Source organism: Tenrec ecaudatus, chromosome 13, assembly GCF_050624435.1.
Source record: "Tenrec ecaudatus isolate mTenEca1 chromosome 13, mTenEca1.hap1, whole genome shotgun sequence".
NCBI lineage: Eukaryota > Metazoa > Chordata > Mammalia > Afrosoricida > Tenrecidae > Tenrec > Tenrec ecaudatus.
Window position 1 is genome coordinate 51,922,741 of NC_134542.1, and position 21,445 is coordinate 51,944,185.

Consider the following 21,445-nt stretch of genomic DNA (forward strand, 5'->3'; position numbering starts at 1 on the left):
CGTATCCCTAGTCATGTCCTGAATTACAACTTGTTGTGCCCCTCAAAATACCTATAATCTTGATCATTGCTTGAGTTTTGTGTCACTGATGGTTTGAATTATTTTTCTGTCAGTTTGCATTATGATGGCGATGTCTGTACTAGAATTACAGATCTATAAAAACATGTGTTCACTTTTCAAGCAATATAATAAAGCAAAAATAATTCAGGTGAATATAAGGAAATTTAGAATAATTCAGAATTAAGAATTGTTGTATTTCAAGTAAATACATATTTACTGTTCTCAGGATGTATTTGGGGCAATGCACTCAGATGCTGGCCACAAGAACTTTGGTTCGAAGCAGCCAGCGGCTCTGTGGGAGAAAGACGGAGCTTCCTCTACCCACAAAGATGTGCAGTCTTGGACACACAGAGGCAGTAAGGTAGAACTCCCTACCCTAGTGGGTTAGGGTACATCGGAATCCGCCAGCCAGTGATGTAGTTTAAAGTTACATTTTTTGCTCGTTTTACATTTCTTTTCTTTCAGTGACTTAATACTCTTAAGAATTCAGACTATTCGAAAGCTATGTCTTTATTTTTCTCATATTTGCTTTTAGTGCTAATGTGAGTGAAAAGTAAAACAAAGCAATATCCTAGAAGGAACAGATAAAGGCTATACACAAAAAGGGCACCAAATGTTCCGTTTTATTGAACAGTCACAAGCTACACATTGGAAAGTCAAAAGAACACTGTACCAATTTTTCTACTAACTCAAACCAGTTAACAAAGGACAGATTTTAGACAACAACCCATTTATGTTTCACCCAATGTGGGTAATCACAAGAGAAGCTACACAAAGAAAACTACTTTCTGTTACTTGGGTACCATATTAAATTGATACGCACAGCTCCAAGTTACCTTAAAACATTTGAAAGTGTTTCAAAACAGGTAGGAGAGAGTTCACATACAGTCTCAAATGGAACGCAAAATGAAATCTTTTAGGGGTAAATAATACCACATATAGCCACAGCTCAAGTCCTCCCTCCTGCTAAAGAGCAGCATACAAAAACAACTGATCATTTCCATTTACATTAGGTTTGCTACATTAAGAAGGATTTTGAAATTATCTAGGTTTGTTTACATGTTATATTGCACTTGAGGGCTGACAACTAAAATGTTCAAGATTTAGTACCTATCCCAAGATGCTCATTAGGCATCAGAAACGACCACGAAATACACATTATAAGCTGCATGTCCATAGGGTCATCCTGGAAACGAACCCACAATAAGCTAGAAGGGATGCTCTCGAAAGCATAGAGTACTAGGTCATGTCATTCCTTTTTAAATCCTATGTCCAATTTGCAAGTTTTGTATACATTCCTCTTCTATCAAACATCTACATACAAGATATATCCAAAAGTACAAACAAGGCGACTCTGGGATAGCAAAGGTCCTCAGAGATATTCCAAGAATGACTTAATCTTCCTGGTTTAGCAAACATCCTGCAATAAGAACACGGATCAACTTACAGGTTCTGCTGGACTTACACAAACCAGGTGATCTGTTGTGTTATGTCATGTAAATCTCTCTCTCAGGGTCACGATTCACCATCAGAAACTTTGAGTCCTATTATAGAAGCCAGTATAATTTTTTTAACTAATATTTGAATTCTCTATATAAATATAATTATGTTTTGAGAATTCACTGTAAATAAACTATGACAATCAAATTTTGATGAATTGCTTTATCCTTTGGAATCAGAATGAATCAGCGTAACAGTAATAATTAACCATAAAATAACAGCAAAGGAAGAGAAAAATATCGATGCTCAGATAAATTTCCTCTCAAATATGAATTTTCAAGTAATTGCCTATAACTTTATTTAATCACTATCAAATAGTTTTATACGATTTCATTTATGTACTTTAAAAACTATCTTCAGTTTATAAGACTTTTATACTTCAAAATGGACTCTAATTTTAACAAATCACCAAGATGGTGATAGTTTGTGTTAGAATGTAAGTACATCTTTCTCATAGGAATTTTTTTCTGTGTGTGACAGTTTAAACTGATGTGCTACTTTAAGGGGGAAAAAAAGTTTCTCAACATTTTCCTCAAAGAGTTGGCTTTCAAATTATACATCTACCGTATTTTTATATTGTGAAAAGAAAAGGATGATTTTGCTTTAAATCCCATTGTCTGAAAGTAATTTAAAACATGGTGTTAATTTCCAATTAACAACATCTTTCAGATCCCAATACAGGATAGTACCTGGCAAGAGAAGTCATCAAAAGAAGAGAAGTGGGGAAAGCAAAGACTGTCCTTTTAGTCACACAATACCTATCTGACACATCTTTTCAGAAATGACTGCTACAAGGCGGAAAGAATGAAAATCAAAGCTGTTACAGAGTTAGTGGATGTATACATGTCCACCTAGAATAAAAATATTTTTTTGTAAAAGAATTAGTCATTGGTAATAAAAATACTTTTGTGTATGATCATTTAAGCTACTAATAAAATCTGTAATGCAAAAGTCATCAATTTTGAAATGTACTACATCTAGATATATAAATATTGGATATATCATCAGGAGGGACAAGTCCTTGGAGAATGAGGTCATGCTTGGTAGAGAGTCAAGCGAACCCGAGGGAGATCCTCAATGAGAGAGATGGATCGATACAGTTGGTGCAACAATGGGCTCAGACATCGGAACAATCGTGAGGCTGGCACAGGACTGGGCAGTTACTGTTGTTACACAGATGGCATCTAACAGCAATAGCAGGTCTAATCAAAGTCTTAATTTGTGTAATGCACTTAAATGTGCTTCAGTTTTATGATTAAATTCTGAAGATTCATTTATGCACTTATGAATGCAATTATATCACAAGATATGGCAAAATAAACTTCAATCATGTTTAAGAGAAAAAACTGATTATTTAAGGAAAGCATTTCTCACTTCCCAATGAGGGCAACCATTGAAAGTTGTTAAACCCTCAATGAAAAACATGATGTAATGATACAAAAATAGGTATAATTGATAGTCATGCCCAGGCCTTGAAAAACTGTGAAAGAATCACATTCTTCTGGAATATTGAGCACCCTGTTCCTCTAGAATACTGAGCACCCTACAACCATGTGAAACTGTAACTTGCCAGGTTAAGTTGTAATAAAGATGCCCTAGAAAAGGGAGCCCCGGTGGCAGAGTGGGTTACAGGTGACAGCGCTGCTCCTAAGGAGAAAGGTGAGGCGGCTCTTTCTACTCCTTTAACAAGTTCAGTCTTGGAAACCCACAGGGGCAGTTCTGCTCTGTCCTACAGGGTCCCTGTGAGTTGGCATCCACTCTATGGCTGTCAGGGGGTGGGGGTCTTTAAAAAGTAGCTTTTGTTAAAAAACCCAACAAAGATTTTCAGTAACAAATTTGTCAGAAAAATATTTTTTAAAAATAATTTTGATAGTTGAGGCTTTACCTTGCTTGGACGGAGGTAACAGCTATGAGATTAGAATTATGTTATTGCTAGCAATAAACCAATGAGCTACCTAAGAGTTTTGATTGCATACAGTTCTCATGAGTTGGGGGATGAGAGCTGGGGAGAGACTTTCGGTAAATTGTGAGAATATCTTATTGATCTTAACCCGTTCTCATGTACAGTTTTGGAAACACACAGAAAATACATATAAAGAAGGAAAATAAATTAATCCCAACCAAAACTCTAATCTATGAACATAACTGTGAATAAGCATCTCTATCAAAGAACTACAAACATAATCTTGCATTATAATGCCTTTTTCCCCCTATTGTAAATAGCCAGAAGAAAACAACGGGATCGGATGCATTTTAGGAGTGATTTCAAACTCCATATGGCTTTAAGTATCTTAATATTTTGATGAAATTAATATATTATACAAAGAGGGTGTTTTTGATAATAGAAATACATTTTGATAGTGAGCTTACACCTTTATAAGTTAATATGTAATAAAATAGGTTGAAGTTTAAATAGAAATAAAAATAGCATGTACCCAATTTTCATATTAAAATATTGTACCTGTGCTACTATAAGAAAGTAACTTTGATGGAATCATGGATTAAAATAAAAATCTTTTATCATGTAGGTGATAGTAAAACCCAAGTTCATGCAGCTATAAAGTCTTTAGTAGATTGAATAGCTAACTGTAGTGTGATGCATAGTAAAATTAAGTACCTGCACAAAAGATATAGATACTAAGGTCCGAATCTGCTTTAAAACATAGGCTCCCAAACTTATTTGGCCTACCGCCCTTTTCAGAAAGAAAAAAAAAATTGCTCAGTGTTCCCCTGGCAATTAACAACTGTTGTCCCAGAATCCAGGGTTCAGTGTTGGTATCTGCTTTTTCAGGTCCCCTGGGTCACTCTAGTGCCCGAGAGCACAGTACTGCCCACTTTGGGAAACAGTGCTTTAAAACAACAATGACAATACACAACGAAATCTAACATACTAAACAAGAAACAGCAATTATAAGAGGTTCTAGTTCCTGTAAAGTGGTAACTCGAGCATGACATGTCTTCCCTACCTTGAATAAGAACGACCACTTGAAATCTATCGTTTAAATAACTAAAAACACTAGTAGGCTGATGCATATTAAATGTATGTCTGAACTTATTTATAAGGAAAAGGTTGACGACTATTGCTCTATTTTGTGGTTAACACCAACAATCAGCCAACAGCAGTGCAGTCCTGGAATTTCATTCCTCGTGAATGAAATGTAAGCCTGTGAGGAAGTCAGTAAATCGCATGGGTTAGGATGTAGAGAAATTACAATCACAGTTAAGCTTCGGAGTTTCCTTCACTATTTTCTTGAGGTTGAAGTTGCTCCCTTTCTTGTTCTTCTTGAGGGGGCCGCACGCGTTTAAAAAAGCCCATCTGCCAGGTGAAGGAAAGCACACATTATTCCCTGAGCAGTAAAACATCTTAAAGACACTTGTGCATGACCACAAGTAACCAAGAGCGTTTAAGTGACCATCCACCCTCTCACTTCAGGCAATAACCAATGCCTGCAGTGCATCAGTAAGCAGCCCTGGTGGTGTCGCGGTTACGCATCAGGCTGCTAACCACAGGTAAGCATTTCAAACCAACTTCTCTGTGGGACAAGGGCCTGGCTTCCTACTCCTATGAAGAGGTCCAGTCTTGGAAACCCACTAGGGCAGATCTACCCTGGACTATAGAGTCGCTGTGAGTTGGCATCAACTTGATGGCAATGAGTTTGGTTCTGTGGTTTTATGATGCCTTCTTGCCCCTCTTTCTTTCTTTCTTTCTTTCTTTCTTTCTTTCTTTCTTTCTTTCTTTCTTTCTTTCTTTCTTTCTCTTTCCTTCCTTCTTTCCTTCTTTCTTCCTTCCTTCCTTCCTTCCTTCCTTCCTTCCTTCCTTCCTTCTTTCTTTCTTTCCTTCCATTCGTCTTGTCCTACCCCACTACTTACCCTGTGCATGACAAACACCAGGACAGCCAGTAACAGCAACCCTGCTAAAACGGCTAGGATGATCACCCACACAGGGACAGGCATGGGCGCTGGTTGAATGCCCCAGGTAACATTAGTGGTGACCTGTAAAGGGGGAAATTACATTTTAAGTTTAAAAAAACAAACAAAAAACCATTCCCCTCCTTCCCCAAAAAGCTCCCTCACTTATTCAACAAGTATTTGAGGGCCCACGATCTTTCATTTTAATGTTTTCGCATGATTTTCTTTCTCACGCAAGATAAATTGTGATCACATATTTTGTAATGAAAACATGCACAAATAAAATTCCTCTCATCAAGTCTATTTTTGACTGCCTCTGAAATTATTTTCAAATATTACAAACTAGTTCAATGTGTCATGATCTTATTTTTAACACTCAAATTGAAGATCTTCAATATGTTATCATTTACAGTCTGTTTCCAATTTTCTTCCTTTGTGAAGGGAATTTTAGAAATGCAGAACTCCTCTCACAAAATTTTAGCACATACTGAAAAATAAAACCCTACACGTCGGACACAATGATAAAGGTCTGAACTATAATAACCCCATGAGGGAAGTAACATGAAACTAGATTACAATCCTCTCAACTTGAGTTGTAAAAATTATCAATACAGCTGCATTGTTACATATATATTTTTAAAGGAGGCATCTGAGGTGTTTGAATGAAATGCATTTATTTCAAATCCCCAAGTAGCTGACTTACCAATGTGGAGTTGAAGATGTCCTCAATTGGAAGGTTTTTATAGGGAAACTCTATGACACTAAATGAAGCAGATGACTTCAGGGAGTAAGAGTGGTTCTGGTTTTCCTTCTGTACGGAAGTAACAGTGAAACGATTTCTCAATGACGGGGCATTTTCACTTTTGGGAAAAAGTGGAGAAACGTGAATGCTGCCTCTGACCACTCACATTCATAAAGGTCTCGGTCCACAGGAGAGACTTCACATACAGGATCGCACTCTTTCCCCGATCCAGGCGGCCAACCTGGCAAACAATCTTCAAGCATTCAGCGATTCCACAGCCCTTCCAAAATAAAGTCTTTTACTTTCAAAACAGATCACGCGATCATCTCTTTAAGCTTAAACATTTCAGAACTTGGCAATGCATTGTTTTTATCTGAAGGCGAAGGGAAGTTAAAAGAGATGATCTAGGTTACCTTGCCTTATGGGAATAATGCCTACAGGTAAGGGGTTATGGCTTAAATAAAGAAATTAGAGTTGAGTCTATAAATGACTTTTGTAATGGGTGGGTTGATCTTAACGTGGTTTGTTGTAGATCTATAATATCTACATAACATTAAAAGATTCATTTGTATTGGTAGATGTGGTAGTTACATAATGTCCTGTCAACCTGCAAAGGGGTGTGGGGGGGTGGAGTCTAGCCTATCAATCAGGTTACAGCTTGATGACCTCATTTGGAAGCATGAAGGAGATCAATAGCTCCCTGGAGGCCAGAAACACTGCCTCCCTGTGAGACTTTCCTGTGACAAGCCACATGGATCTACACTAATAGAGCCACAGCACCAGAGCCGGAGGAGCCATCTGGAGACCCACGCTAGTGCTGAGATGCTCCCACCACCACAGGATCCATAGACTTTCCACCCACTGGCCTGTGATCGTCCCACTGTCGGCATCATTGCATGGCTGTGTGAGCCTAAAGAGGAATTTATGTACTAGTATCGACATATGGGGTAATATCAGACTTATGGACTTGATCTGGATTGGGCTGGGATGTTTTCTTAATGTACAATTGCTCTTTGATATACAGTTCTCTCTTACAACACATATGTGTCTATGAAATTGTTTCTCTAGCCAACCCAGACTAACACACTATATAATTCAACATTCTTTCGGCAAACCCAAAACTTGGTGGTTTTGGTAAGACATGAAAAGTAAGATCACTACATGCTTGTGAAGGGGGTGGGGGGGGGGAGAAAGAAAATAATGAAATCTTTTAATTTGTGATTTGGGTGAAAATTTACAGAACAAGTGCGTTTCCATTCACTAACTCATAACACATTTTGTTTTATCGCAATCCTCACAGTGTAGCAGCATGTTTCCCACGTCTGTCCTACGGTTACCGTTTCCCTTTGCTCTGCATTCACATCCCTTCTTGTTTTCTGAATCACCGGGCAAATGCTACCCTTTCAATTTCAGATTGTTCCAATGTGTGCATATCTCCCTCATGTTATCATTTACCCTTATTGGCCTATCTCTGAGGTGAAAGTGGAGCCAAGGGGGTGAGTTCGGTTTTAAGCATGAAGACTGTACAAGAGCCATACTCTTGGGGGTTCCACCAGTCTTTACCAGAGCAATAAATCTGCTCTTTTATACTTTTGAGTTTTGTTCCACAGTTTTCTTCTGCGGTGATCCTTGTTTGAACAACAGATTGTGTTGGGTGAGCAGGGCTTTTGTAGTATGCATTTTTCTTGCTAGGCGAGCCTCCAGCAACTCACTCTGGGAAGGTGCTCTCCGGTCACAGTGAATTTTCTCATAAAAGCAGTTTCACTCAAACCCGGTTTTTGTGAGGGCAGATTTAAGAGAACAGCATGCAACTGTGAAATTTTGTTTCCTGCTCGGGAAAAATGCCACAGAAACTGTTGTGATGTTGAGCACAGCTCACAAGGCTATGGGGGAAACTCAAGTGCAACAGTGGCTTTCTCATTTCAAAAATGATGAAATGTCGATTGATGGTAAACCTCACTCTGGATGTCCATCAACTTCCAAAATGGATGAAATGTTGACTCATAGTGCATTTGGAGTTTGTTCTACCACATCAGACAGTTGATCACGATTTCTAGTTGGAGGTTCTGAAAAGATTGCAGAACACCGTGCAACAGAAAAGGCCTGCTTTGTGGCACACGGGCGACTGGTTTTGCCACCACGACAATGCACCTGCTCACGCAGTCATCTCAGGGAACCACTTTTTGGGGAAAAACAGCATGCCTTGCTTTCCCCAAGCACCTTACTCACTTTCAGAGTATTCTCCATTACACTTAAAATATTTGTCAAATCTGTGCTTTTATTCTTGGAAACATTTTTCAAACTCATCTGTTTGGATGGCTGACAGCACCTCCCTCATTTTTTTCCTAACCTCTTCTATGTTGTCAAATTGTCCTTTCATGTCCCTCTGTATTTGTGGAAACAAAAAGAAGTCTCACAGTGACCTATTGAGGCTTTCTAGGCTGTAGTCTTCACCGGAGCAGATGACCAGATCTGTTCTCCTGTGGAGAGGCTGGTGGGTTTGCAGTACTGAATTTGTGGTTAGAAGCTAAGGGTTTTTAGCCGCCGAGCCAGCAGGGATCCGTTCCCTCATCAATACTCCACAGTAAGTCTCCTGCATGCAAAGCTACACCTCAGAGCTTTCCCCCAGGAATGCACTGCTAGTAGGAAAAGTCCCAGGGAGCAGGGCCATTGGCGATGCGATGCACTGAAGCGTAAGCACATTGGTGGTGGATGAAGCACCGAAGTTCAGTCAGGTTGTCATGGTGCAACTGTTAACACTTTCACTGTCCCAAAGCTGGACAGACAAACCTTAGCAACAGCAGGGGAGGAATGCACTGCTGGTATATGAGAGGTTAGGAGGAGAGGAGATGTATAACTATTACAGATAATCAAATCACATGGATATTGCACAGTGCTATATATATAATTAAGGCTCCCGAGCAATTTACCGTATATGCTTGAGTAGTAGCCAACCTGAATATAAGCCGAGGCACCTAATTTTACCACAAGAACTGGGAACTTTATTCACTTGAGTCTAAGCGTAGGGTGGGAAATGCAGCAGCTACTGGTAAATTTCAAAATAAAAATAGATACCAATAAAATTACATTAATTGAGGCATCAGTAGGTTAAATGTAGGTTAAATTTTGAATATTTATTTCAGAGAAAAACAGTAAACTAGCTCTGTAAGTGGAAAAGAGGATAAACAAAAACAATATGGTTTCAATAATTATATATGCTGTTACTGCATGCGCTGCATTACTACATAAAGACTTACCAGATGTACACAACACAGCTTGTATAGTTTGAGGCCTAACACGGGCTGATGATATTCCAGAATGTGATGACATGACTGTTTGCATAGAGCAGCCTGTATTAGGGCTCATCATATACACGCTGCACTGCATACACAATGTTGACTGCATGTGCTTCGATATTGCATATGCAGTGTTAACGCAAATGTATGGGAAGTGCTAACGCAAAACATGCAGTCACACAGTGCGTACACAATGCAGCGTGTATATGATGAGCCCTAACACAGGCTGCTCTATACAAGCAGTCAATACTGGGTCCAAATAGGGATTAATAAGAAAATAAAATAAAACATAGCAGACTAAGTACTGTAAATAAATGTACTGCATATCCAAGACCAGAGATATAGCAGTACTTGTGTTCAGCAATGCTTGAGCGGAGCAAGGGGGCGTGGCCAAGGGATAAGGGTATAAAGGCTCCGTCATTGGTCACAGCCCTGGAGAAGAAGAGCTACTGCATCTGACGTTCAGCTGACAAGGATGCAGGGCACCCCAGGTACCAGCACACAGAAGTGAGCAGGTTCTTGCCCAGTCAGACACGAACAACACAGAGGCTGCCGGGGTGGAGGAAAGAAGAGCAGTGATATCAGCAGTCATTGGACCACCACAGAGGCTGTAGGCACCCACAGAAGAGCGGGAGAGACCAGAGAACCCCCACACTGCACCGGAGAATTGGTAAGTGGGACCCTCACTCAAATATAAACCAAGAGGGGCTTTTTCAGCATAAATAATGTGCTGAAAACTGGCTTATACATGAGTATATACAGTATAAATCCAATGTAATCCCCATCAGAAGTCTAACAATCTTTTCCAAACCTAGAAAAAGCCAACCCAAAAATTTACATAGAAGGACAAGGAACTCCGTATAACTAAAGAAATCTTGAAGAGTAAAAAAGAAGAACCTACACTTCTTGATATTATGGTCAATTCTCAATAAGGTGCTAAGTGCATTCAATGAAAAGAGAAAACCAGGGTTCCTGGTTTTAAAACTCTTGAAATTCAGAATATGCTGAGCAATCTGAGTGTGAGCAAATGGTTCCTTCCTCCTTGTTTGTGTCCTCCCAACTTATGTGAAGGCTGGTTGAACCCCCCCTCTTTCATGTATCTCCTAAGGCCTGCACTCCTGAAACTGTGGACACCAGGATCATGAGGGTGAGACAAGAGGTCAGTAAGATAATTCAGAAAATGAAATACTATTAACAATCTACAAAGATAGATCATTTGAAGAATATTTGAGGCTTATTTGATTTGGAACTAGGAAAGTAAAAGACTGAATGGTATAAAGACACATGTAGCTTTTCTGGGTATAGGAGTTGTTATTTTTGAAATGTTATTTGGCATCAGTCTTATAATCACATTTTGAAAATATTTAAAATGTGTGTAGTTAAAATGACACTTACCAAAGTGTGAACATCCCCCTCACTGAGGGTGAGATCCCGCTTAGTGATGAGGTGGTTCCGGCCACCCTGCCCGGCAACTGTGTCATTCTTTTCAGTCCCTTGTGAAGTTGAGACCTAGGATTACGTTCACGAAATGGTGGTAAATAAAAATAATAACAGAAAATGTTTTCACATTGACAGTTTGACACACACTCATCTGTTAAAAATAACCAATCAAAAGTGAGTTTATGTATTACAGAAATATTCACTAATATAAGGCCAAAAGTAAGGACAGAAAATAAATTAAAAGAGTCTTTGCCATGTAGACAGAATTTACCTCTATCTAACCCTGGTTTTTTTTTTCAACTTTCATAGCTGGAGGGGAAAGTGATGAAATACAGAAAGAGTTGAAGTTTTACATCTCATCTCTGGGAAGTGTCGATCCTGAACTTACGCTTTATCCTGTTACCTTTTCTTATTCAGTGTGTATGCTAGGATGAAGAAGACCCTATTCAGATACATATAATCACACATAGTGACATTCCTCTAGGCTCTGTAAGTGCAGACAATCCGGAGTAAGGGTTTCATCCTTTCCCACAGACAGAAAACGCCGCACACCCGTTTCTGTTAGTTGCTGAGTGGGCCATGGGGGACCCAGGTACAATGGGACAGGGCAATTGTGATACACAGGGTGTCCACTGGTTCGTTTTTGGAAGTCAATTGTTGGGTATTTCTTCCTGGTCTGTCTTAGTCTGGAAGCTCTGCTGGAAGCTGTTCACTATCACAGCTACATGCAAATTTCCAATGACAGATGAGTGATGTATCCTTGAGGTACACGGGACAGGAATCAAACCTGGAAGGTGAGAATTCTAATACTGATTCACCACTGACCGCCCCTAACAGACTAATAATATACACTGGATAAAACTCAATGTGATGACGTGGAGGTCAAATTGAGTCACTAAAGTTTATGAACCAAAGCTCACTGGATACTACGAAACTATACACACAGAATTAATCTTTATAATAATGCAAAGAAAGACTCTTTGATAGTGTACTAATTAAGAACTGTAAAAGTATTTTTGCTGAGTTTGTAGTAAACAGTTGTTTTTATTTCATGATTAGTTTTACACATTTAAAAAAAATCTTTAAAATGAAGAGTTGCTATTAAGCACATTACCTTAATTCTTAGAGGGTTAATCTCCATATCTGAAGTACAGTTCATTGGACCATCAATATCGTATTGAAGGATGTACAACAAGGTGTTGTTGTTATATTTGTAAGGCCACTGAAGATTCAGCATTGCCTTGCTGAATGAACTCGGACCATTGTTCCTCAGCTAGTAAAAAAAAGAAAATATAAAATACTTTGCGCAGAAATCTATTTTAAAATCATTCTTCTAATTAACTTTATTTTTTTCCTTCTAATTAACTTTAATTGTTCTATTAGGAACAAGATTTAAATTACAGATTTTCCAGTTACTCTAATATTTTACCTAAGCACATAACTTAAAATTAAAAAATAATCAAACAACAAATGGCTCTAAGAAAAGGTTAGATGGGTCCAAATGAAAGGCTAAATAAGAAGATAATATTTTTAAAGTTATTACCGAGCAAGGGAAATATCCTTCCAGTAGAAAGAAAATGTTGATTGTTCACTATTTTTTGAATTATAGTCATAATTGCAAAATATCTGCGGAGAACTAATTAGCTTTAGAAATTTTTATAAAAATTGATTTAACCAGTTACACGAGTGGTAAAAATGAACTTATGAACCAGGCTAAAATTCAAATATCTGTGAAGTATAAACACTGTACAGAATTTCCATAAAAATTACACCGAATGTGTTATTTTCAAAGCCTAGCCTGTCCCTGTTTGGTGGCTCTCTGAAGGTGTCACGAATATCCAACAGTGGCAAACCTCATAAATGTGCTGAACAACGGGCCCAACATCCTCTTCAGTCTCAGGGTTCTCCTTGTGCTCCCAGTTTGGGATCGGAAGGAAGATGTGATCAGGACTCGAGACTCTAAACAATGACCAAAGCAAACCTACCATGAATATCAAAATGATACAGTCCACTCATTTTCAACAGTACCCTGCATTCAATGAATCCAATCAGAACACATTTTTCCAGAGTTTACTTCTAAAAAGAAAATATACCTGTGCATGCATGCGTGCACATACACCAACTACTCTTTATTAAATGTATGTCGCAACAGATGAATGGGTAAGCAATTTGTATATAAGTTTGGTAAACTTATTTTCTACCTGCTGTTGCCATGCCCAATTCTTTCCCGCATGGTCACGAGATACATATTTGGGGCTTTGGAATACACATAGGACCCTCTTCTCTTTGAACGAGCTACAGTCCTAAACCACCAGTAAACCACCATTAAACTGCCAGAGAAAAACGAGGTCCTAGTAATTCCTTTTAAAAAGCTGTCGTGAGAATGAGATACTCAACTCAGAAATCATACTGACCCTCTTATTTCCACAGCAGCTAAAACAGCAAGATCGGCTTTGTAAGATACAACTGGGCTGACTCGGTCAAAAAGATTCGAGCTGAAAAAGAGAATGCAAACTTCAAAATGGAATTGCACACAATTATCCAAACAGAGGCAAATTCAGTGAACTAAAAATGAATAAATTAAAAGCAACCAGAAAAGGAAAAATTCATCAATCAAAATAATTATTCCCACTAGCGCGTAATTTCAAGGTGATCGTTTCATTTCTTGTCTTTGAAACCATTTATCTTTCTGATGTCTTGTTTTACAAACTCAAAACTGAGACTAGCAATGCTATAAACAAGGATTGAAATTGTAGCCTCCTCTATTCCATTAAGTAAACTATACAAATCAATTTATAACGAATAGTGTTTCCCCAATCACTATTATAAGCTAATAAAATTGGTTTGCATACCTCTGGATCTGTAAATCAAATTTTACAGAAGTATCCATCTCTGATTGCTGGTGCACACTGAACCGAAGACCGGCTAAGAGCTGAAAAGAGAGGAAAAGATGGCAATGTCAGGGAAAAAATGTTTAATTAGTGAAATTGTACATCAAATGTTGAAAAAAACCAAGAAATCTTCTAAAATTGGGCTTTTCCAAACTGGCAAAATGAAACTAAAAAGGACAAAGAAGATTCAATCTCATTTTCAATCAAGCCTCTAAGATACTTGGGCCAATCCATAATTGAGCCTATTAAACAATTATTTAACCATAATTAACACTTCCTTATAATATTAGCTATTGAACTAGTTAAATGTCAATGTTTATTGATTCAATGAAAGCACACCAGTTATGCAAAAATGATTTGGTAACTGAAATCTGATAGGTTAAAATAATAGGTCAAGAAGAAACAAAAGAGAGAATTTGGCTAAAAGAAAGGCATGTATCGAGCCAGAACTGGAATTTCTCGATGCCTCTCACAACTCCAGCAAGAATAAATGTCCTAACTCCAGCAGTGGAAGAATTGCTAAACTACAAAGATGACAATTGAGCAGCAGCGAAGAAAGCAGATTTCTTAGGGATTATCTAAGTGATATATAAAAAGAATACTTCTTGGACATTTTATTGAACTGCCTTCTAATTTGCAAAGCCTGGCCTGGGCCATTCGGCATAACATGAACTATCTTATCATAGATAAGCAATGAGTAAGACAGCAAGAAAAAATAAGAATGTGAGAAAATAAAATGATTACTTGTTAATGAAACATTGTACTATCGATGTATGCATGCAAGGAAGACCCCTAGAATTTTGGGAATTTGTGTAAGCACTCTTCCTTAAGACGCCAAGCTTACAGAAATAGTAAATTTTATTTGAAAATGTACTTTAATAATTCTGAAGCATTTAGCACTAAATCACCAATGTCTAAATTACCACTATTTAATGTTAAATTAAATGCTAGTGGAAATGCGGTACGAAATAGACTCTCTTGGTACAAAGGGTTAATGTGTCGGTTGCTAACGCAAACCCTGCATGCCTGAGTCCACCCTGAGGACGGGCTTCAGTGAAATCAGTCACTGAGGACACCTCTCGAGCACAGGTCACCGGGAGCTGGGATCTACTCAACAGCAACTGACTTACTGATTCACATTGGTAATGGTTTAGAGAATTGGAGAAAAGACCAACTGGAGCTTCTCAAGCTCCCCTGTTCCTGAAAGAGGAACCCAAAGAAGCCACGTTTGTCTTTGAATTCTATTTGCTACCATAGTGTTTAAAGTGAGTGGAGTAAACCTACCTCACTCAAGAATGATAGGTTTAGTATTTTCCAGAGTCTCTTTTTGAGGATTCATCAGTTCAAAATACCATAACGGCCCTATCTGTCTTTAAACCATGTCTCAACCCTCCATTAAACTGAAGGCAGTGTCAACAGCAGTTTGTTATCCATGCCATTGCACAAGATATCATTTCAGTATCTTGGTCAAAATGAAACAAAATTTGTACGTATCACTAAACTCACAATCAAAACCAACTTAATAACATCAATCTGACATGTTTATTAAAAAATTACTATTGACATATCCAGGGAAAACAATATAATTCTCTTTAAAGGAAGAATAATATGTGTTTAATTAAAATGTCTTACTTGAGTCCCAGCCTTCATTGGGTTTCCAAGATCACACACCACCTGGCGGGTTTGGTTTTCTGTTTTAAATGCACAGGAAAGTCTTGCTAAAGCCTTTGTAGAAAGAAATATTAATTATTGGTGGAAACAGAAAAAAAATAGAAACCACAAGATTATAATGTTCCCGAGCAATATCAAATAGTTGAATATTCAAGGTTTGGGTTTTTTTCTTTTTAACAAGGCAGAAAAATCTAATTGCACAAATGGAGGTGAAGGAGAAGCCAGGATTATGGACGACTGCCGCATGTCAATGTGTTTCTGAAAGCTCCCTAGAGGACTTGGATACCTAACTACATGACCTCTGAGAAATGTGATGGACAGGCTCAGACTTTCATCTATCTGACCCCGTTTTCACACACATAGCTAGCAATTGTAAAATTGTCATATCAATGCATTATGCAAAGTATTAGACTTGAAAGAAATTATGTGATAGGTACTTTATTGTCTAGTGATTTAGTTTTAGATAGAATGTCTAAGCTAGTAGTTCACTAAATAAGGGAGCAACTCATTGATATTAATAAGGCTTGTGGGTGCATTCCAACAAATAAATCTGTCTTAAAGAAGTCCAGATAGAATGCTTTTTAGGAGTCAGGATGACGCGATGTATGTATTTCAGACCTATTGTTAGGATGGAGCACGACATCAAGCTCGGTAAGGCAGTGCCGCAGCGAGAAAGGGGAAGACCCAGAGAGGATGGACGGACACAGTGGCTACAGCAATGGGCTCCAACAGAGAAGCAATTGTGAGGATGGCAAAGCAGCACTCAGCGTTTCCTTCTGTTGTGCAGCGGCTCATTGTACGTCAGACTCGACTTAACACCTCACACAGCTTGAGTGCACTTCAGTCTTTAAAGAAGCTGCTTGCTTACGTCACTGTTCCGGACAACCCCGATGAAATCCGCTTGTGGTGGAATGGAAACGATGAGTTCCGCTTCATAGGCACCCTCTCCTTGATTCTGAGCCTTAACAGTCAATGTCAGAGGGCTGTCGTCCCCGATATAGATCTTCTTTTGATCACTACAAGTGAATGCAAATCTGAACAGTGAAAGAAGGCTGCATGCGGGCACATAACTGTTCCAAGAGACGAGGGGCAAATACAAAGATAGCACTGACATGTTCAACAGTGTCTCAGGATAGCTTAAGACTACTTCACAGTTCAATAGAAAAGTGGAAATAGCAAATTGGATGCAAATCCAGTGCTTCTCTTCAGTAAGAGAAAACAGTGATGCCACGAGTATATCATTATTCACATATCTATTATTGGTATATTACTTATTTATACATACTTATTAATGCCTGGCGTTTCAAAAAGAAAAAAAGGATTGTCTATGATTCTCAGTTCTTTTTCATTTATATGTTACAGACGATGGCAATATCACTTTGAGTATGAGAAGATGCCTGTAGTAAAGCATATTCTCTTCAGAGAATATATTACTTTGTGACACTGCACCATTCATGATGAGTAGAAATGCCTCAAAGGTGGGTTACTAATAAAAACACAGATTTTTCTGAAGCTCAATAGTTTTATTCATAGAGAATCATGTATTGTCTCCTAATGTAGTTAATTCTTACTAAATTATATTAGTACTGGAACATACTTCTACTTTCATTTCTTGCTCAAGACCACTACTGTAAAAGTGATTATTTGGATCAAAAACTTACCTATCTACAGAAACTTTCAGCTTGGGTTTACAAATATTATCTTCACCACAGTCAAGTAGAATGTGAGCCTATAAGAATATTTTACATTTTTATACATGAAAGGCATCAATATAGCATTCACATGCTGTATATGTATGTGCACTTATATAAGAATATATTTATTTTCATATCTACTCATTTGTACACCTAATACAAAAGAGATCACAACACTTAAACAAGTCAGTATAGCTAGCCAAGAATTTTTAGTATATCATAAAATTAAATGAGAACTTCAAAAAAATTTATTGGCTTATGATTCACATATCATAGTTCAATATTATTACGAAGAGTTGTGCACTCTTCAACACAATCAATTTTAGAACATTTTCTTGTTTCTTGTACTCACTGTTACTAGCTCTCCATCTTCCCCCATCATTCCCCCAAGAAACCATTAAACCAATTACTGTCTCTATAGAGTTATCTGTCCTGGTTTTCAACAGAAAAACATACAAAAAGAAAAAAAATACCAACAACAAAGTTAAACCTCAATCAAAAAGCAGAAAATACTCAAAACCAGAACAACTTAAAAATGGGTCAGGGGGAGCTCAAAGGATGAGGCGTTAAATCCCAACCTATCTGTAGCACTCCACATGCCAGTGCTCGATGAGAATGCACGCCTGCAAGGCTACTGCTGTCCCTGGCCTATGCTTAGTGGGACTTCACCGGAGGCTTCAGCCACGTGGATTTCCCTTCACTTAAAAAACAAAAACTGAAACGACTTTAAAATGGGTCAAAAGGAGATCAATTGATAAGATTTCAACCTAACTCCATCTGCCATAATCAGCCGTATCATGCCCCGTCTGATGACACGGCTATTTGCATGCCTGGACTTTGGCCAGGGGGACTTCACTGGAGGCTTCATCCAGATGAGGACCCTGCAAATGGACTCGGGTCTTCCACTGTCATCCATGGCCTTCTGCAAACTGGGTGCTCACAATTTAAGCTCTGAAACAATCCCTCCTTCTGATTTAGATTTTATAATTTATAAGCCTTGGATCACATAGGCTGGTGTGCTTCTTTCATGTGGAATTAGTTGACTCCTCCCTTGTTGAAAATATGCCTTTAAGGCCCTAGATCAGCAGTTCTCAACTTGTGGGTTGCGACCCCTTTGGGCTTCAAACGACCCTTTCACAGTGGTCTCCTGATTCATAACAGTAGCAAAATTACAGTTATGAAATAGCAGCGAAAATAAGTATATGGAAAAAAAAGAAAAGAAGTATATGGTTGGGGAGGGTCACCACAACATGAGGAACTGTATGAAAGGGTGGTGGCATTAGGAGGGTTGAGAACTGCCCGAGATGCTATTCTTCCTTATAGCTGGACATCATTTAACTTCTTCACCACACTTTGCTAGAGTGCCCATATCTTCAGAGATCTTGCTGAAAGCGAGCATCAAGCAGGGCATGTCACAAGAGCTAACTTGTGTTAGACTGGGGCTAGAATTAAGTGCAAGTCCCAAATGCATTCATGTACCGATGGTTTCTGTATGTCTCAGGTTCAGTTTAGAAACATCATTTCCATTTTACAATAGAGAACATCGTTCATCATTATCCATCACCCCCCATGGAGAAGATAGACTAATAGTATTATTAATTTATCCAATAGTATAGAATTTAAGACACTGTTGTAAAACAGAAATGAAACAATTATAGGCTGTCTATGAACTACAATACATAAATTATTGGCTTTTACAGAATAAACTTTTAAATGACTGGACACTCACTATACACACACTAGTAACTGGTGATAGAGCAGAACATTCCATCTCAAATTAAGCTGTTATAATTTTGGAATGAAGTCTGGGGTAGAAGTGAAAGAAATAAGGGTTGACCTTGATACTGCTGCTAAGATGTATGATTTGGGGCAGATAAAGTTCCCGCTGGAGTTTCTCATTATAGACTGTTCAGACCACTGTTTCTGTACAAAGAGAGTCATATATAACCCCTATGGCTTATTTAAGGTATCATTTTAAAAATGACAACTTAACACATAACTGAATGTATAAATGAACAAGGAATACTATGAAGTACTGAAGTTTTTAAGACCTGGAAACACAGGAAATCCAGGACAAATAAACCCCACAGGGCCAATACTGAGAGTAGCGATACTAGTAGGGAAGGGGAAAGTGGGGGGAGAAAGTGGAACTGATCACAAAGATCTACATATAACCCCTTCCTGGGGGCCAGACAACAGAAAAGTGGGTGAAGAGAGACAGCGGTTAAGACATGGGGAAAAAAAGATAAATTAATTACCAAGGGGTTCATGGGGGCGGGGGGTGAATGAGTTGATATCAAGGACTCAAGTAGAAAGAAAATGTTATGAAAATGATTATGGCAACATATGTACAAATGTGCTTGACACAATGGCCGGATGTGTGGACTGTGATAAGAGCTGTACGAGCCGCCAATAAAATGACTAAAAGGAAAAAGAAAAACCTGTTAAAAACTAAGAAAAAGAAATATACCAAAAACATGTATTCTATAACATGAATACATGAACCACTGCTGGCACTGTGGGACAGGCATGGCCTGCTAACCACAGGTCAGCCGTTCAAACTTTTAAAGACATGACTGCTGCAGACATGACTGCTCCCATGAAGATTTAGTCTTGGAAACCTCATATGGGATGCCTGGGAGTCAGAATCAACTTGATGGCAGTAACTTTGAGAGTTTGGCTGCTATTTTAATGTTACATTTTCAACATTAATATATGTAGAAACCAGCACACACTATCAATGTGCAAAATGAAATTTTAAAAGTGAAAATATTTTAAAGTTCCAAAATGTAAAATTCACAGATTTGAATTAGCCTTATGTTGCTTATCATATAGGTTCTTCTCAACTTTGAAAATAAAAGCACTTTAGGAATCTTAGAAGGGGAGACAGAGGAAAAATTAGGAAAAAGAATTCTAAGGGACCAAAAATATTCATCTGAAATTATGAACATGACAAGAGGATAAGGCAGAAATGGAATATAACCATTTGAATGCACAGATTTTACCCTGGTTTGCTAAAAATATTATGATAAAGTCTACATGAAAATTATTGTTTAATTTGGTTTTAAGAAAGTATTACCTATATACTATAAAAATATGTGCGTAGGTACATATACACACATTTTACAATTAAAATATAAGTCAAAGATAAAATGTATTTCAAAGTTGTATAATAAAAGAGTACAATGTTTTGGGAGTAAACTAGTTCTTTGTTGTTTCCTTGAGCTAACTTTGTGTGTGTGCATACACACACACACACATATAGATCCTTATATTTCTGTACATCAGTCTGTAAATTCTGCATAACTTTAAGTACCTCTGACCTGAAAATTCTAATTTCTTCTCTGACTTCTTTAGAATAGAACTTAAGACATTACAAAGTAGTCCTTACACTGACAAAGGCTGAAATTTGAATTTTTTTCCTTGAGCTTTCCAGATTTTTGGAACAGTGTCATTTTGAACACATAATCATATTTGTTTTATACAGACCCAAGTGAAAAGCCAATGATGTCTTATGGCTAGTGCTGTCCTTGTCTGAAAATGTCTCAGATTATAAAACACAATCCCTTCTGTTTAAAACCATACATTCAAGACCCTTTCAAGGAAACAGAGAGTGAAACTCGTGATGATAAACTGAGAAAGCACAGTACCTGACGACTAACATTGGCAGGAGTGAACTGGTTCAGGATAGGTTGCAGGCCTGTTGCATCAGCAGCTGTTCGATAATCTAACCGATACTCCATAAAAATAGTAATTGGTGTGAGCTTGTCCCTAAATTCAGATTCATCCTAGAAGTGAAAAAGCCTCAAATTAATGATGACATGGACTTCAACTGAAGAACCGCATGGGCATGCAATACAAAACCAGCAATCGCTGCCCTCGACCCTTCAAATCTATGAAAGCTCTCGATCACATGTCCCTTCTCAATGCCCGGGGTTAAGAGGCTTGCTTCTTTTCCTCTCCTTCTTTCCCCGCCTCGATCTATCTTTCAAAAAGTTAATCTATCATTTTAACAAATCCATTATTTTAGTTCTTACTAACCACCCAGCCTTTGGGTTCATTCTGTTGACTCTTTCTAACCATGAACTTCTCTAGCTCACTAATTTGTAGTCTTTGGTCTTAAAAAAAGGGGGGGGGGCTATATATGTACCTCACAGTCTGCTCCTTTGACATCCTGTACTTTCTAATACAGAATTTTTATTTAATTTCATTCTAAATAGGTTGCATGGTGACTACATTTAG

At 38.1% G+C, this 21,445-nt stretch overlaps 1 protein-coding gene across 1 annotated transcript in view; it reads right to left on the bottom strand.

Annotated features, from left to right (window-relative positions):
* Positions 1-660: 660 nt before the first annotated feature.
* The window catches only part of ITGAV (integrin subunit alpha V), a 105,830-nt gene continuing 85,045 nt past the window's right edge, over positions 661-21,445 (bottom strand). Inside the window, exons 18-30 of the mRNA XM_075529823.1 lie at positions 20,854-20,991; positions 17,171-17,238; positions 16,378-16,525; positions 15,471-15,563; positions 13,800-13,879; positions 13,362-13,442; positions 12,801-12,906; positions 12,062-12,220; positions 10,903-11,016; positions 6,378-6,491; positions 6,173-6,280; positions 5,431-5,553; positions 661-4,876 (exon numbers count right to left, since the gene is read on the bottom strand). Coding sequence (XP_075385938.1) covers positions 4,781-4,876; positions 5,431-5,553; positions 6,173-6,280; positions 6,378-6,491; positions 10,903-11,016; positions 12,062-12,220; positions 12,801-12,906; positions 13,362-13,442; positions 13,800-13,879; positions 15,471-15,563; positions 16,378-16,525; positions 17,171-17,238; positions 20,854-20,991 — 1,428 coding nt within the window. The 3' untranslated portion in view covers positions 661-4,780. The remainder of the gene's footprint in view (positions 4,877-5,430; positions 5,554-6,172; positions 6,281-6,377; positions 6,492-10,902; positions 11,017-12,061; positions 12,221-12,800; positions 12,907-13,361; positions 13,443-13,799; positions 13,880-15,470; positions 15,564-16,377; positions 16,526-17,170; positions 17,239-20,853; positions 20,992-21,445) is intronic.